General features: G+C 43.6%; 1 protein-coding gene across 1 annotated transcript; it reads left to right on the top strand.

The window, feature by feature from the left end:
* Positions 1 to 4,360: 4,360 nt before the first annotated feature.
* On the top strand, positions 4,361 to 11,607 carry LOC307063078 (zinc finger protein with KRAB and SCAN domains 1-like; the record flags this gene model as incomplete). Its single annotated transcript, XM_079719062.1, has 5 exons — positions 4,361 to 4,786; positions 5,039 to 5,192; positions 7,217 to 7,308; positions 7,581 to 7,707; positions 10,539 to 11,607. The coding sequence occupies 5 exons, from the start codon at positions 4,361 to 4,363 to the stop codon at positions 11,123 to 11,125; spliced, it is 1,386 nt and encodes a 461-aa protein (XP_079575188.1). The 3' UTR covers positions 11,126 to 11,607.
* Between the last annotated feature and the right edge of the window lie 4,057 nt (positions 11,608 to 15,664).

The raw sequence follows: 15,664 nt of genomic DNA, 5'->3' as shown, positions 1-15,664 counted from the left end.
ATCTTGAAGGGTGAGTGAAAATTTGGCCAGTAGAGGTAGATAAAGGTGGGAGATTGGTCCCAGCAAAGGGCTGAAGATGCAAAGTCGCACCCTATGCCTGGTGAACATTAATGGGCCCAATAGGCTGAAACATAGGAGATCACTACTAAGGAAAGTAATGGGAGTAGAAAGGTCGAGAGGGTGTGTTTGAACACTAAATCGGTAGATGTCAGGGATTCATTGACAGTAACTGAGGGGAAGGAGGGAATGACCAGAAGCATACTTTGGCAATACTAAGTTGACCTTGGTATGTTGTTCGTATTAGAAAGGGGAGAAATGGACTCTAGAGAAACTGTATGGAGCTAAGGCCCTAGTCTCTCGGCAGGAGATGTGGAGCCTGGATTAGGGTGGGTGGTGGAGAACAGTTCTGGGAGGCATAGCTGGAAAAGATAGTCTTTCTTTTCACTTTTCAGAACGAAATAAAGAGGCTAAACCTTACAGGAATTATTTAGCCTCCAGCTGGGAGAAAGCTAGCCAAAGGAGTGATCTCTTGGACTCCCTACTCGCTGCCTCTTCTTGTCTGGGTCCCAGCTCCAGGGGAGCTGTTTCCTGGAAGCTGCCTTGTAGCTGTCAGTCTCTCCTCAGGGCTTCTCCAGCACTCAGGTTGTAACCTCCTTAGAACTGTTGGCACATCTGCTTTGTACTGTAATTATTTGTGTAAAAATAGGAATGGTGCTTCTCATCTTTTTATTCCCCTCAGTTTAGCAAGACACTTTGCATACTGTAGATTGCAGAAATGGTTAGGAAATTGAATACTCGTAACTGTAAGGACTTTCCAGGTAAAGCTGTTCTGAAGTTGAAAAACAAATATATTTCCTGCGGCAAGGTGGGTGGATGCAAAACAGATCTGAAGGAGTGGATGGGAAGGGCTAGAAGATGGTTTGCAACAGGACTTTTACCAGTTTAAAATCATTGGAGAAATGACTTAATTCCCACATTGTTTTTACATTTACGTAGAAAGCCTTTTTGAATGTAATATTCTTTATTGTTATTATAGACTGCTGTTTTAATAAGGGTTTCTGGTTTTCATTAAGGACCAAAGAAAGAGAGAGAAAGAAACTAATCCTATGATAAATCTCAGATTAAAATCATATTCTTTGCGATTAGAACAGTCATCTCCAAACTTCTGGTCACACGTTTCTGTCAGTAAAAACTATTTAGAAAAAGTATATACATGTACCAGTGTTTTGTATAATTAAAAAAATACATTAAGTTGTGCTATTCTAGAAAAATTTTTGTGCTTTCAATGTACATGATCCTTTTTCCATCAAAATTACTAATAATTCTTCAGTGAGAGCCATGTAATTAAAAATACTTTGCTAGTTTAAAACTCTTGGCTTATCTCATTGTTATAGAACAATTGGATGCTCTGTCTCTAAAGGTTGAATTTGATGCTTAATTTTGATGTCTGTAGAGGTGGAAAAAAAAAGATGCTTCACAAAGATTTGTCAGTTCAGATGGAAGCGACACATTGTTGCCTCTGCTCAGTAACTCATGATTGATCCTGTCCACCAACCATGTTAAATTTTTGTTCTTGAAATTCAGCTAGTACGTTTCCATTTTCCATGCCCTTAAATCGCCTGTTCTTACAAACTAATCAAAAGGTGTTTTATAAAGGGTGGGATGAATTGGGAGATTAGGTTTGACATAAATACATAACCATGTGTAAAATAGATAGCTAGTGGGAACCTGCGGTATAGCACAGGGAGCTCAGCTCAGTGCTCTGTGATGACCTAGAGGGGTGGGATGGTGGGGGATGGGAGGGAGGTCCAAGAGGGAGGAGATATATGTATACATATAGCTGATTCACTTCATTGTACAGCAGAAACTAGCACAGCACTGTAAAGCAGTTATACTCCAATAAAAAAATAAAAAGGTATTTAGCCAAAAAAAAAAAAAAAAGGTGTTTTATAATTTTAACAAACAGATTTAAGACCCACTAAAAATTCTCATTTGGAAGATTTTTAAACAAATTAGGAAATATTTCCAAGTTTTTTAAATGTGTAGATAATAAAGATTTTCCAGGAAACTGAGTATCATTTTTGGCAGTTAAAATTATGTAACAACACACATCTGTTCTCATAATATATCTTTCCTCACAATTTTTTTTAAGCAGCTACTTTCTCACTTACTGGCTGACTTCGTAAGTTTGATTCAGTTCCACATTTGTTTTTACCTTCTAACCTGGCTGAGTTAAAAATTGCTGTGCAGTTTTCTTGTTTGTGTGTGTTTGCATCGTTAGTATTTCCCTAATTGTAGTTTCTCTGAAAGAATCTTTAAAGCTGCTTGTCTCTCTTTTTTTTGAGATGTAATTGATATGTAACATTATATTGGTTTCAGGTGTACAATATAAGGATTCAATATTTGTGTATATTCCAAAGTGATCACCACAATAAGTCTGGTTAACATCTGTCACCATAGTTACATTTTCTTTTTTTCTTTTATTATTTATTTTTGGCTGCGTTGGGTCTTCATTGCTGCACGCAGGCTTTCTCTAGTTGCGGTGAGCGGGGGCTACGCTTCGGTGCGGTGCACGGACTTCTCATTGCAGTGGCTTCTCGTTGCGGAGCATGGGCTCTAGGCGCACAGGCTGCGGTAGTTGTGGCACACAGGCTCAGTAGTTGTGGCTCACGGGCTCTAGAACGCAGGCTTAGTAGTTGTGGCACACGGGCTTAGTTGCTCCGAGGCACGTGGGATCTTCCCGGACCAGGGCTTGAACCCGTGTCCCCTGCATTGGCAGGCGGATTCTTAACCACCGCGCTGCCAGGAAAGTCCCCTACATTTTATATTCTTTTGATGAGAATTTTTAAGAACTACTCTCAGCAACTTTCAAATATGCAGTACAGTATTATTATTATTATTATTATTATTTTTTGCGGTATGCGGGCCTCTCCCTGTTGTGGCGTCTCCCGTTGCGGAGCACAGGCTCCGGACGCGCAGGCTCAGTGGCCATGGCTCACGGGCCCAGCCGCTCCGCGGCATGTGGGATCTTCCCAGACCGGGACACGAACCCATGTCCCCTGCATCAACAGGCGGACTCTCAACCACTGCGCCACCAGGGAAGCCCCCAGTATTATTATTAACTGTAGTCACCATGCTGTACATTACATCCCCAGTACTTAACTTATTTTATAACTGGAAGTTTGTATCATTTGACCCATTTTGCTCACACACACCCCCCACGCTTGTCTCATGTGTGACATGTCACAGTTCAGCATTTAGACCAAGTGAGCTTGGTACTCTCCATTTGTACATTAAATATGGTTTATTTTTTCTCACTTTTAAAATATAAATAGACGTTCTGATATTTTCTTTCTCTGTCCAAAGTGGATCATCTCGTACTGACCAAGGCACCCATAAAAATAATAGAAATAGCTAGACGGTGGGTTAGCAAGTCCTGGCCTTCACGTTTGGCTTGAGTATTGACTCTGCTAGGGAGGTAGCCTCCTGCTCCTGAGCAAATCACTTGAGTCCTCCGAGCCGCAGTCGTGTCATCGGTGAGATGGTGCTCCAAGGGTGTCGTGGGAGGTGGTAAGATGGCTAGCGTGCTGCTGAAGCGGGTGCCTGGCACCCCACTAACATTCTGCTCTCACTGGGCTTAGCGTGTAAACACATGATGTCATAGCCTGCCCTCCTCCTGGAGGGACGGTGCTCAGGCAAACACCCTGAGGGGGGAATTTGCCAGTTGGAAGTTTGTTTGCAAACCTTAATATCTACAGTGACAGGGAAAACAGTGTGGCTCTGGAGGCTTTTTTTTCCCCCTTTGCTATTCAGAGACTTTTAATTAATTAATTAATTTATTTATTTTTTGGCTGTGTCGGATCTTCATTGCTGTGTGTGGGCTTTCTCTAGTTGCGGCGAGTGGGAGCTACTCTTCGTTGCGGTGTGCGGGCTTCTCATCACGGTGGCTTCTCTTGTTGTGGATCACGGGCTCTAGGCACGTGGGCTTCAGTAGTTGTTGCATGCGGGCTCAGTAGTTGTAGCTCGTGGGCTCAGTAGTTCTGGTGCACGGGCTTATTTGCTCTGCGGCACGTGGGATCTTCCCAGACCAGGGCTCGAACCCATGTCCCCTGTGTTGGCAGGCAGATTCTTAACCACTGCTCCATCAGGGAAGCCCCCAGAGGCATTTTTAATGCCTTGATGTGTAGCCTTGTATGAAGTATTAACAGCACAGGTCACTTTTCATAAAGGTACCAATAACTTTTTTTTTTTTTTTTTTACTCCTTCAGGAATAGTACAGAAACAGATATCAGAAAACATTTCCCAGGACAGAAAGGAGAGCACAGACCCTGTTTGGATCAAGTCAGGTCCCTGAGCCTGAATGATGACTGCTGAGTCAAGGGAAGCCACCGGTCTGTCCCCCCATGCTGCCCAGGAGAAGGACGGCATTGTGATAGTGAAGGTCGAAGAGGAAGATGAGGAAGAGCACGTGTGGGGGCAGGACGCCAGTCTGCAGGAGTCTCCTCCTCCCGACCCAGAGATCTTCCGCCAGCGGTTCAGGCACTTCTGTTACCAGAACACTTTTGGGCCTCGAGAGGCCCTGAGTCGACTGAAGGAACTTTGTCACCAGTGGCTGCGACCAGAGATAAACACCAAGGAGCAGATCCTGGAGCTGCTGGTGCTGGAGCAGTTCCTTTCCATTCTGCCCAAGGAGCTCCAAGTCTGGCTGCAGGAATACCGTCCCGATAGTGGGGAGGAGGCTGTGACCCTTCTGGAAGATCTGGAGCTGGATTTATCAGGACAGCAGGTAAGAAGAGGGGAAACCTGTCATGTGTGAGCAGCACGTGGACTTTGAGACTAGAGCAGAGAGAAAGTTACTGACTTAAAGTTTGTATTAATATAGTCCTCGTGGTGCTTTGATCCTGTTCTGCTTGGATATTAAAAAGTATTCCGGCCCTGTCCTTCCTGCAGCCACTGGTATATTTACTGTCTTTTTTCGTTTGTTTAAATTCCTGTTTAAAAAGTGATTTACCCACAAGCCCAACCTGTTTGTCCTCAGGTCCCAGGTCAAGTTCATGGACCTGAGATGCTCGCAAGGGGGATGGTGCCTCTGGATCCAGTACAGGAGTCCTCGAGCTTTGACCTTCCTCATGAGGCCACCCAGTCCCATTTCAAGCATTCATCTCGGAAACCCCGCCTCTTACAACCACGGGGTAAGAAGCAAGGTTTCACATGGCGGGAAAGAAGCAAACTATTCCAGATGGGAGTGCCCTCTCTGTGTTGCTAAATGCCTGTAATAGAGAAGCATGTTTACTTCTATTGTCGCTATTACTAAATATCAGAGGAAATATAACTTACAGACCAATTTCAGGAGTTAAATAATGTTACCAAGGAGTTAAGTGAAATGTGCATAATGAACTTGGGTGGACATTATTATTATTTGTTGAATTGTTAGTATTCTGGATGTCTAGCAGGTTTTTTTTTTTACAGGAAAGTCCTAGGAAGAGATGAAATATAGCCAACACTCTAGTATGTCGTAAATTATCTTTAAAAGGATCATTTATCAATTCATTTTATTTAAAATGTATAAAATACTGTAACATCACTCTATTTCTAGGTTACTTTCAAAAATTCCAAAGAATGGGAAAAGGATGGAAAAAATATTTTGTTTTTGGTTGAGGAACATGAGGCAAAAAAATCACTTCAGGGTCATATAAATAAAAATCAGTTGAATTTTTTTTCCTCTGAGGGAAATATTAACAATATTTTTATCCAATTTTAAAATCAAAGTTGATACGTAGAATATCAGTAAAAGAAAAAAAATAACATGCTAAAAGTATGGTTGTTCAGCAAGAGTTGACAAAGGCTCAGTCCTTAACCAGTGTGTTTATTTATGATAACATTCAGGATAGGAATATTAGAGCTTAAGGAAGTATTGTTTTCCGTGCATTCTGCAGGATAGCCAGCGCTCATAAGCTGGAGAAAGCCTTGTGAGCCAACCAGTGCACTGTGATGTTTATCCACTGCTGTCCACCCAGTCCCGTTAGGTCCTCGTAGGGTTTGTGAGCTCTCTCCGCACTCCACCAGGTGAAGTCAGGAAACGGAGGAGGATCTTCGTGGTTTTAAGTGCCAGATTAGGGCTGATTCAGGTTACCAGAGTAGCAGCTTTCCAGACCCTGGAACATACAGTTGTTAAGTCGTAAATAGTTCTTGAAGGAATTGAGGCATATGCACTTTCTCAGTTTCTCTTTGTGCTGCTCATCTTCCAGAGTGTTTCCTAACTCTCAGAGGGTTAAAGTGCTAGGTACTTGATCTTTTTCTACATTTTGCTTTAGCTTATATTATTGCTGTATATTCTGAAATAGTTACAAGATTTACTAATTCTGTTTCAAATTAGTTTTTCTAGTATCTTTGCAGCGCAGTAACATCATCTGTTCACCAGTAACATTTTCAAATCTAACATTACTTGGCAAGGGAGGATTTTGATTTTGCCGTTTAAAATTTTTCCAGTTTTTCTTGCACATCGCAGTTAGTGTGATCCTATATTGTAGATGTCTTTTATTAGATGAGTGTCAACCCAGACCTTTATACATTTGTAAATGTCTCCTTGACATTCGAACCATGTGTGCATTTTATCCAAAAACTGTGGCTAAGTGAGGGACAAAAGTAGAGGGACAAAAAATGGTAGAAACTTACCCAGAAGTAAGAAGAGCCCCTTCCTTCTCAGTGTTTCAAGATATTACTATACTAAAGATTTTAAAAACTGTTGCATTTTCCACAACTGAATGGGATTCTGAAGTCCTGGTATACTGTTCGTTGGACTGGAGAAAATTAAATTATGAGCCAGACTTGAATGTGGGCTGAGTGTTACCTACTTCTGTGGCTGAGAGTAGGAACCCGGGTTCTAGTTCTGGCTCTGCCCTCTTAACAGGATGATGTTAGGCAAGTTGTTTACCCTCTCGGGGCTTCGGTTTCCCCTTCTTTAAAATGAAGGAGTTGGACCAGGTGATTTTAAGGACCCTTTTATGACCCTTGTTACTCCTGCTTAAGAACAGAGGTCTTGGGAAGACACAGATCATGCCTTTTCTTTCTTATATTCTCTGTGGTTCTCAGTTCTGTAGTTAAACACTGAACATTGGGCATGCTGGTACAAGAAAGAGGGTGCCCCTGGGCCCTTCTTTGAGGGAAGGCCCAGAGCAGAGCTGGCTTCACTCACAGCTCCTTTCTCCTCCCTCAGCTCTCCCTGCCACCCACGTTCCTGCCCCTCATCACGAGGGGGGTCCCAGAGACCAGGCGATGGCATCTGCACTGTTCTCGGCAGATTCCCAGGTGAGCTGTGGGCCCCTCTGCCCTCCTGAGTCCCTCACATCTGCCTCTTCCTGGGGCTCTTTCAGCGGTCTTCACCAGGACACTGGCTCTTGATGTCCCTGCCCACAGAGTGGCCCCACTCCCACCTGTCCACTAGAGCCTGGCGTGGTCACCTTTTCTTTCCCAGCATCCTGTAGGTTTGCAGTCACCTCCGTCCCCGACTCCAGGTTCGGGCAGTGGGACTGTCCCTGGACTTTGGGAGAACTGAGTGTGGGGATCTCATGTTATTTCAGGCAATGGTGAAGATCGAGGACATGGCCGTGTCCCTCATCCTGGAGGAATGGGGATGTCAGAACCTGGCTCGGAGGAATCTGAATAGGGACACCAGGCAGGAGAATTATGGGAACGTGATTTCCCAGGGTAAGATGGCTGCAGGATTATTGTCTGATAAGATTGTATTGCCTCTTTTTCTGTTAGTTCTGGGATCTCTGATGTGTTAGAGACTACTGAGCCCCTTTCTTCAGACCAGATAGAGAAGGAGAACAATTTGAGTTTCTTTAATCCCAAAAGCCTGGTACTGGGACTTCCTGATTCCAGGTGGATTTTTTACCTCTAGGTAGTTTTTGCTGTTTGAAAGCAGAGATACTTTTATGTTCTGAATCCCCACCTCTTCAACTACTCTGTCACCATTGAGGACTCTGCTTCATTCCCTGTGGATACAATTAAGTGCTTTTGTCAGGGGGAGTGTCTGTATTTCCTAGTATAGAGGGCCAGGTGAGAATTGATCATCAGTCTAATCCTAACCTGGGACCATGTTCCTGAACCTACACTGCATCCTGCCATGGGCTTTCAGTCTTGCATCCTGTGAGCGCTGCTCCACGACAGCTCTGTATAATTCCATGAACTTGCACCTGTACCTCCCTTATGGTCAGGATTCCCAGATTCCAAACCTAATGGTGATCTTCTATGAAGAGCTCTGGCTCCTGAGTGTGTAGTTAAAGAACAAAGAAGTTCTAAGAGGCATCAACCAGATAAGACAAGGTGACAGTTGACAAACAGTCTCATATGTCTCTATTAGGTCTTAACCCCTGGGAGACAGTACTGCAGGAAGCTCTCAGATCAGTCCTGTCATAGGGAAGGCCACTTCCTAAGACTTGTGCCTAGGGAGGGCAGTGGTAGGGTGAATGAAGGGAAGTTATGAAGAAAGGATGTTATTACAGAAACCTCAAGTTTTGTTTTGAACCACAGGGATAACTGGGGTTTGTTGTTTCTTAGTACTTGCTCTTTGGACGAGGTGAAAATTAAGCCAAAAAACTGATCTCTGTTTGTGAGCGGGGTAGTACCCACCCCTTGCTAACTTAAAACAAAACAAAACATTGGGAACAGCCGGGGAACTATCCAGATCATCAAGGACCTAGGCTTGGAATTCGAAAGAAGTAGACCAATTTCCTCTTCCTTACGATCAGGTCAGTATTTATGGTGATTTCATCACTCAAGTCAGGGGTTAGATACTCAACTCCTTCAGTGATTGCGTTGAGATAGTGCACACTCACTTGGAAAGGTTTCTTAAGGCCAAGTAAATAAAGAATAGATTTGGGATAGTTTGGTTTTTTCCTAGACAAATGTAAACATATAAAATAGTGTTTTTGTACTGAACAATTTTTAGTCTATACTTAAAAAACAGGGTGGCACACAAAATATAGCAGTTCACAATAAGAATATATTCCAGTGTTTTAACAGGCAGATTGCTAAAATCAGAGGATCATCTCTGCATTTGTAAGATCTTGTCTTATATTACGTCCTTTGTGGGCTGTCTCCGGAATTGTTTTCGGTCTCTTTGTTCTCAGTAGTTCTCAGTCATTTGTCAGTGCAGGTTTCAGTTACATGTACTAATGCCCCAACCAGCTTCTTCACCCTCATTCCTGTTGCTTGAGCACTGTCAGCTCTGTGCTGCTCTCCCTGGTGGAGAGAAACTAGTTTCTGTGTCTGAAGGTAACCTGCCAGGTTCAGCGCTCCTTGTTTTGCCTGTTAACTATCACCTTGTCAATAAAAATCTCACAGAATTGGCAGAGTATTTGCTTTTTTTTATTATTATTAATTGCATTCCTTACTTTCTGGTAATACCACTTATCATTTCCTAGGAAAGACCTGTCCATTCTCTCTTTTTTTTAACTCATAAATTCTTTTTTTTTTTGCGTTATGTGGGCCTCTCACTGTTGTGGCCTCTCCCGTTGCAGAGCATAGGCTCCGGATGTGCAGTCTCGGCGGCCACGGCTCACAGGCCCAGCCGCTCCACGGCATGTGGGATCTTCCCGGACCGGGGCACAAACCCGTGTCCCCTCCATCGGCAGGCGGACTCTCAACCACTGCACCACCAGGGAAGCCCATTAACTCATAAATTCTTAATTAGAACTGGAACATGATTTTTTTTTAAATTTTTTTTTTTAGCCTCACAGCATGTGGGCTCTTAGTTCCCCAACCAGGGATTGAAGCCACACCCCCCTGCATTGGAAGCACGGGGTCTTAACCACTGGACCATCAGGGAAATCCCTGGACCATGATTTTTTTTAATGTGTATTTATTCTTTCAGATTAATTACCAGGTGACCAAATTATAGAACCATGAGTTGTGACCTCTTATGTTCCTTAATTCCTCACCCCTTCCTTCCTTCCTTGCCTGGTTCTGTTCCCTCTGCTCGCTCCTGGCCTCTCTGCACGCTCCCTCCGTTGTCCTTTCCACGCTTTGCCTGCCCTCTCATTTCCCAATTCTACTCCAAGTTGTCCCTATGTTTTTTCCCTTGTTTTTCTACTGTTTTATCTCCAGTTAATATTGTGAGGTCATTTTGCAGGCAGGTAGAAGCTTCCTGGAAAACAGTGTCACTTGAGTAACCCACATATTCAAAAGAAAAAGATGCTATTTGTATTTTTTATTTATTGTGTCAGGTTGTGAAAACAGGAATGAGAATGAGGAGTCCACCTCAAAAGCTGAAATTGCAGAAGACTCAGCATCACATGGGGAGACCACAGGAAAATTCCAGAAAGATTTTGGAGAAAAACGTGACCAGCAAGGCAGAGTAGTAGAAAGGCAGCAGAGAAACCCTGAGGAGAAGACTGGAAAAGAAAAGAGAGATCCGGGGCCAGCTGCAGTCAAGGAAAAAAAAAACCCCAGCCCAGGAGAGCGAGGTCCAAGGGAAAAGGGTAAAGGACTGGGGAGAAGTTTCAGTCTGAGCTCAAACTTCAACACCCCTGAAGAAGTTCCGACAGGAGCAAAGTCCCACAGATGTGATGAATGTGGTAAATGCTTCACAAGGAGTTCAAGCCTTATTCGCCATAAAATAATCCACACCGGAGAAAAGCCCTATGAATGTAGTGAGTGTGGGAAAGCCTTCAGTCTTAACTCAAACCTTGTCCTGCATCAGCGAATCCACACAGGAGAGAAGCCTCATGAATGTAACGAGTGTGGCAAAGCCTTCAGTCACAGTTCAAATCTCATTCTGCATCAGCGGATCCACTCTGGGGAGAAACCCTACGAATGTAACGAGTGTGGGAAGGCCTTCAGCCAGAGCTCAGACCTTACTAAGCATCAGAGAATCCACACGGGGGAAAAGCCCTATGAATGTAGTGAATGTGGAAAAGCTTTCAACCGAAACTCATACCTTATTTTGCATCGGAGAATTCACACCCGAGAAAAGCCCTATAAGTGCACGAAGTGCGGCAAGGCCTTCACCCGGAGCTCTACCCTCACTCTGCATCACAGAATCCACACCAGAGAGCGAGCCTCTGAGTACAGCCCCGCCTCCCTCGATGCTTTCGGAGCATTCCTGAAAAGCTGTGTGTAAAGCGAGAATTTGTCAACAAGCCATTTCCCCTTTTCGTTTCTAAAATTACTTCAGAGATGTGTGCCCACGGAGGGGAAAAAAAAAGCCTCAACAGGTTAAAAAAAAAAAAATCACACTTATGGATCCTTACAGGTACATCAGCAGTGTTCTGCCTTTGCCTAGACTTTGGGCGTATAATTCTTCCACAGCCCCTGCAGGGAAGTGCTAGTCATAGGCATGGATAATCCACATGCTATTTCCACACAGGATAGAAGCACACACAGAGGAAAATGTCAAGCTTTTCAGTAATGAGGAGACCTTTAAGGCGCTCTTGAACTCTCCACAACCACAGTACATAATTGAAAGACTAAGATCGGCTCTGTGAAAATGACACTGAGGTTCAAAACCTGCTTGCCGCAAACACGCCCTACTTGGCCAACGTCTTGCTGAACCTTATTTCTCAAAAAAGAGGGACAGTTTGAACAAAAACTACATCGGCACATGCTGCTCAAACTAGTTATATATATACGGTAAGTTCTCTACAGTCGCTGGTAGCCTACCAAAGCTATAGAAATCTAGGACTGCGCTGTCAGTATCAAACCAAAGATTTCTATCTCTTCCTGAAAGAGAGGGCATGCGCACCAGTCTACAGTTCCAAAGGACAGCTGCAGATGTAGATGGTTCCCTCCTCATGACTGAGATAAATCCTACTGAAATGGCAACCGTGATTCAAAACACTTCTCTCCCTTCGCGAAATCCCCGAATTCCCTAAAGCACTATCGCACTCCTAACTGCGTTTCTCCACAGGTTAGCACTTGATTGCATACTGTCTTTGAATCTTTTGTTGTTCCGTGTGTGAAAGTTTTCATCACTCCCCAAAAGAGATGCTTCTCTCGTCGGGGGATATATTTATATCCCCGACAGCCCTGGACACAGTGCTGACCATATGAGAAGTGCTCATTAGGCCTAGCAGGATTTGTACATTCACGACAAGGCCTGTGAGTCACGAGTACGTGAAATATGGTAGCGTGGCCCAGCTTGTGAGCCCGAGGCGTGGCTAAAGCTCTAGGGTAGCATGCTATTTTTGTCCTAAATATAAACGAAGGGTGCTGGTCAGCCGCCAGCGTAGACTATCTAGACACAGATCAGAGAGTAAATACCATGAAATGTCAAACGACTTTGTTGTCATCCGTCATCTTAAAGAACAATGTGAACACTTACTAAGGCAAAGATGGCAAAGATCTTAACCAGAATTTCTTCAGTCAGCTGCTGAACAACATGATGATTTGGGCACTTTCTGAATCATTTGTAACTTTAAAGTTCAAAGGATGTGATTTCTGTTGCTTTTCAGAAAAAGGAACATTGGAGGGAGCATTTTTTTTCCCACAGAAACTTCCAGAAACTTCGAAAAGACATTTGAGATCGTTAGCTGGCAATTACTAAACGTGTCTGTTGCTCTGAGAAGCTCACCAATGTGCTAAGATGTGGTTGGTCGTATTGTAGTCATACTGCACAGTGTCTTTTCAGAAGTTTCTCATCACTAGAGACTGAGGTGAGGTTATGAAACTTTGATCTTTCCCATCATCTGTGCAGAAGGATGCATTAGCTTCTGCGTAGAAGCCAGCGACAGACCATTTTCAGATGCACACACAAGAGACCCAAGCAGTGTGGGTCACATAGGAAGTCATCAGGGCCTTGGGTAGAGGTAACTGCTCCTGAGAGCACACGAATGATTGTGGACAGCCCTGCAGGGACTTAGAAACAGACTAAGAACACACCTGAAGACTAGCCCCGTAACGGGAGACCCCTCACATAGAGTTTGAGATTTTCCGTCAAGAACTAAAACTGTCACTCATCACTGGTTTGCTAGCCAACAACCCAAGCCTGTGAGACAGTGTCACTTCACCGGGAACCATGGAGGTGGGGGCACCTGTGGCCTCAGCTCTGGGCCAAACAGCACTTTTTCTCTGGCCTCTCTCTATAACTTGGAGCAACTCCAGCTTCCCGGTAGCTCCTAAGCAGTTGCATCAGTGTTGCCTGGGGGAACTTTAAGGAAGTCAGCCGGTGACCAGAGTATTCTATCCATCCAATTTAAGAAAAACAGGAGAGAGACTCCAGAAGAGCACACCTAAGTAACTTTTTATAGTAAGGGAAGGTAGAAGAAATGCTTTTAGGAATTTTCTTCAAAGAGTGAGACATAGTGGTGGTCGCATAGAAAACTGCTGATGCTTTTGAGCAAAGACTTTTGCTGCCAGGAAGCAACTGAAAGCAGTGAGGTGCTTAACTCCAGACACCGATTGAAGCACCGACTGTTGTGAAGAGGGAAAGAACACTGGTCAGGTCCACCCACATTGGCTTTTTTATGCGGACATGATTCAGCCGTCATTTCTTTTTAATGGAAGTTAACTATAACCTGTGCCCCACATTTAATTCCCATTTCCTGGGACATCGTACTGACTGTGGGATGGCCATGGGCATTGCTCCAGATCTTCAGCAGATGGACTCCTTGAAGCAGCTATTTGAAGACAAGTTTTGTGAAGAAAACCGGCTACCACTGTTTATTAAAACCATCTGCATTGCATTCATTTATCAGCTCTTCAGCGCAAAGTGTAATAGAGTCATGGCCCAAAAGGCTTATGACATCTAAATTAGTGCTCAGGATAGTCATTTGAAAGTTGTCAACTGGCTGAAGTATGTTAATGGTTTAAGTACTCTAGTTAACTGTTAGCATGCTAGTTGACCCAGTGGAAGTTTTTGAGGGGTTTTTAAAAATATACCTTAACCTTGCCAGGAAGAGAAGTAAAAGTCTTCAAGTTGTGGGGCATTTGTTTCTACTTCATCCTGGCAGGCAAGGCTAAAGCCTAAGACTACAGATGTATGAGGCATCTTGATATGGAAGGCACTTAGTATTTTATTAAAGGCATAAAAGTGAAACTGTGCTAAATATTTACAGAGAGGTTGACACGTTTGATACCTAAGACAATTCACATCTTACCTGGCGTCAGAGAAGTCATCCCAGGAAGGAACCTCTTGAATGTGATAAATATGGCAAAGCCTTTAATCACATCTCAGCCCTTAGCATCAGAAAGCTCACACTGTAAATAAACATTATTAATATTATATGTGTGGAAAACTTTCATGTGTAGCACTCATTGCTTTGGACAGAAAATGAATTCCGTCAGTATGTTCCAATCATGTATTGAATTTCAGAAACACTGCAGAGGAAGCTTAATCTTAACTCCAGAGGATCCACAGAAGAAGAAAAAAAAAATGTGGGGAAATGCTAAAGAAATAGCAAATGTACAACTTCTGACAAAAATTGTTAATGTTGGGTACTTCTATATATTTTGTATGACCATAATGTCAGTGTCTGTGTTTTGTACCTCCAGCCCCTGTTGTTGTTCTGTATATTTCCTGTAAACAGATAATGTATTTTTATTTTAATCTATTTGACAGAACACGTCACTCCAAAAGAGCAAAGTTTTGGAGTAGTGAAGAAGTTGATGTGGTCATAGACAAAAAGTCAGTTCACAGAACTGAGGAAGGGGGAAAAGAGAAAAAAGCCTTCATAGTTTGGTGCTTATCAAGTCAAGAGCTTAGGAGATGAGTGGAATCGCTAGGAGAGACAGGCGACTAGGGCACTAAAATGGAACAGTTCTAGAAACATCTGCAGCTTCCTGAGAGTGTTCTCTTCAAAGCCAGGAAGTTGACCGCTTAGCTGCCAGATCACCATTTCAAGCAAGGAGAATGGGTTCTCTGAGCTTGTGGGGGGAGGAAGAAGGTCTGCCCCCGTCAATCAAGAAGAGGGCATGTCCTGGGAGGGCCAGTGGGACCACTTACCTTGACCCAATGGTGTGAAGCGTAGTCCTGCTTCCTCCACTAACTCTTAAATTTCTGTGTTTAGAAAACTTGGGATAGGAAAACACCAGGATGGGTTCTTCCCGGGAAAATAGACACACAGGCATCCAGTCCCTGGGATTGCAGGAAGGCTTGAGAAGCATTTTGCAATATTCCTGTCTCATCTGTCTCCTGTGTACCCTCCTTGCTCCCACTCACTTCGCCTGGCCTGTGATTATTAGGAGAGGGCTTGTGAAGGTTCATAGCTGGGAAAGAACTTTTTTCTAATTTTTATCCTAGAGTTGATCACCTTTTATTGCAGGGTCTCGTCGTCCTGACGTCCTCATCTAAAGCTAGCTAACCAGGCTCATCCTACCATCCTCACAGAAGAGTCATCGTGTGAATTGGAGTAACAGTATTAAAACGTACTCACACAGTGACAGCAGTACTTACCAGCGGAGCCATGTGTTTGTGGGTCCCACTCTGTGCAACTTATCAGAAATACTGATGAGGGGGCTATGGTTCCCCACCTGGGAAACCACGTGAAGGTCTGCAGATTGCAAAGTGAAACATAGAATCAGAGAAAAGGAAATTAAGTGGTATAAATAGATCTTTTCATAGAAGTTAGAGTAGATTTTTATTTCAACTACTACTGGAAAATATAATAAAAAGTATTATTTGAAAAGTTTCCCTAACATTTAGGTTTCGTTTTTAGAATGGACA

This window comes from Hyperoodon ampullatus, assembly GCF_949752795.1.
Source record: "Hyperoodon ampullatus genome assembly, chromosome: 14".
In the NCBI taxonomy this organism is placed as follows: Eukaryota; Metazoa; Chordata; class Mammalia; order Artiodactyla; family Ziphiidae; genus Hyperoodon; species Hyperoodon ampullatus.
The sequence above is the reverse complement of the archived record's forward strand: the minus strand, read 5'-3'. Positions and strand labels throughout refer to the sequence as shown.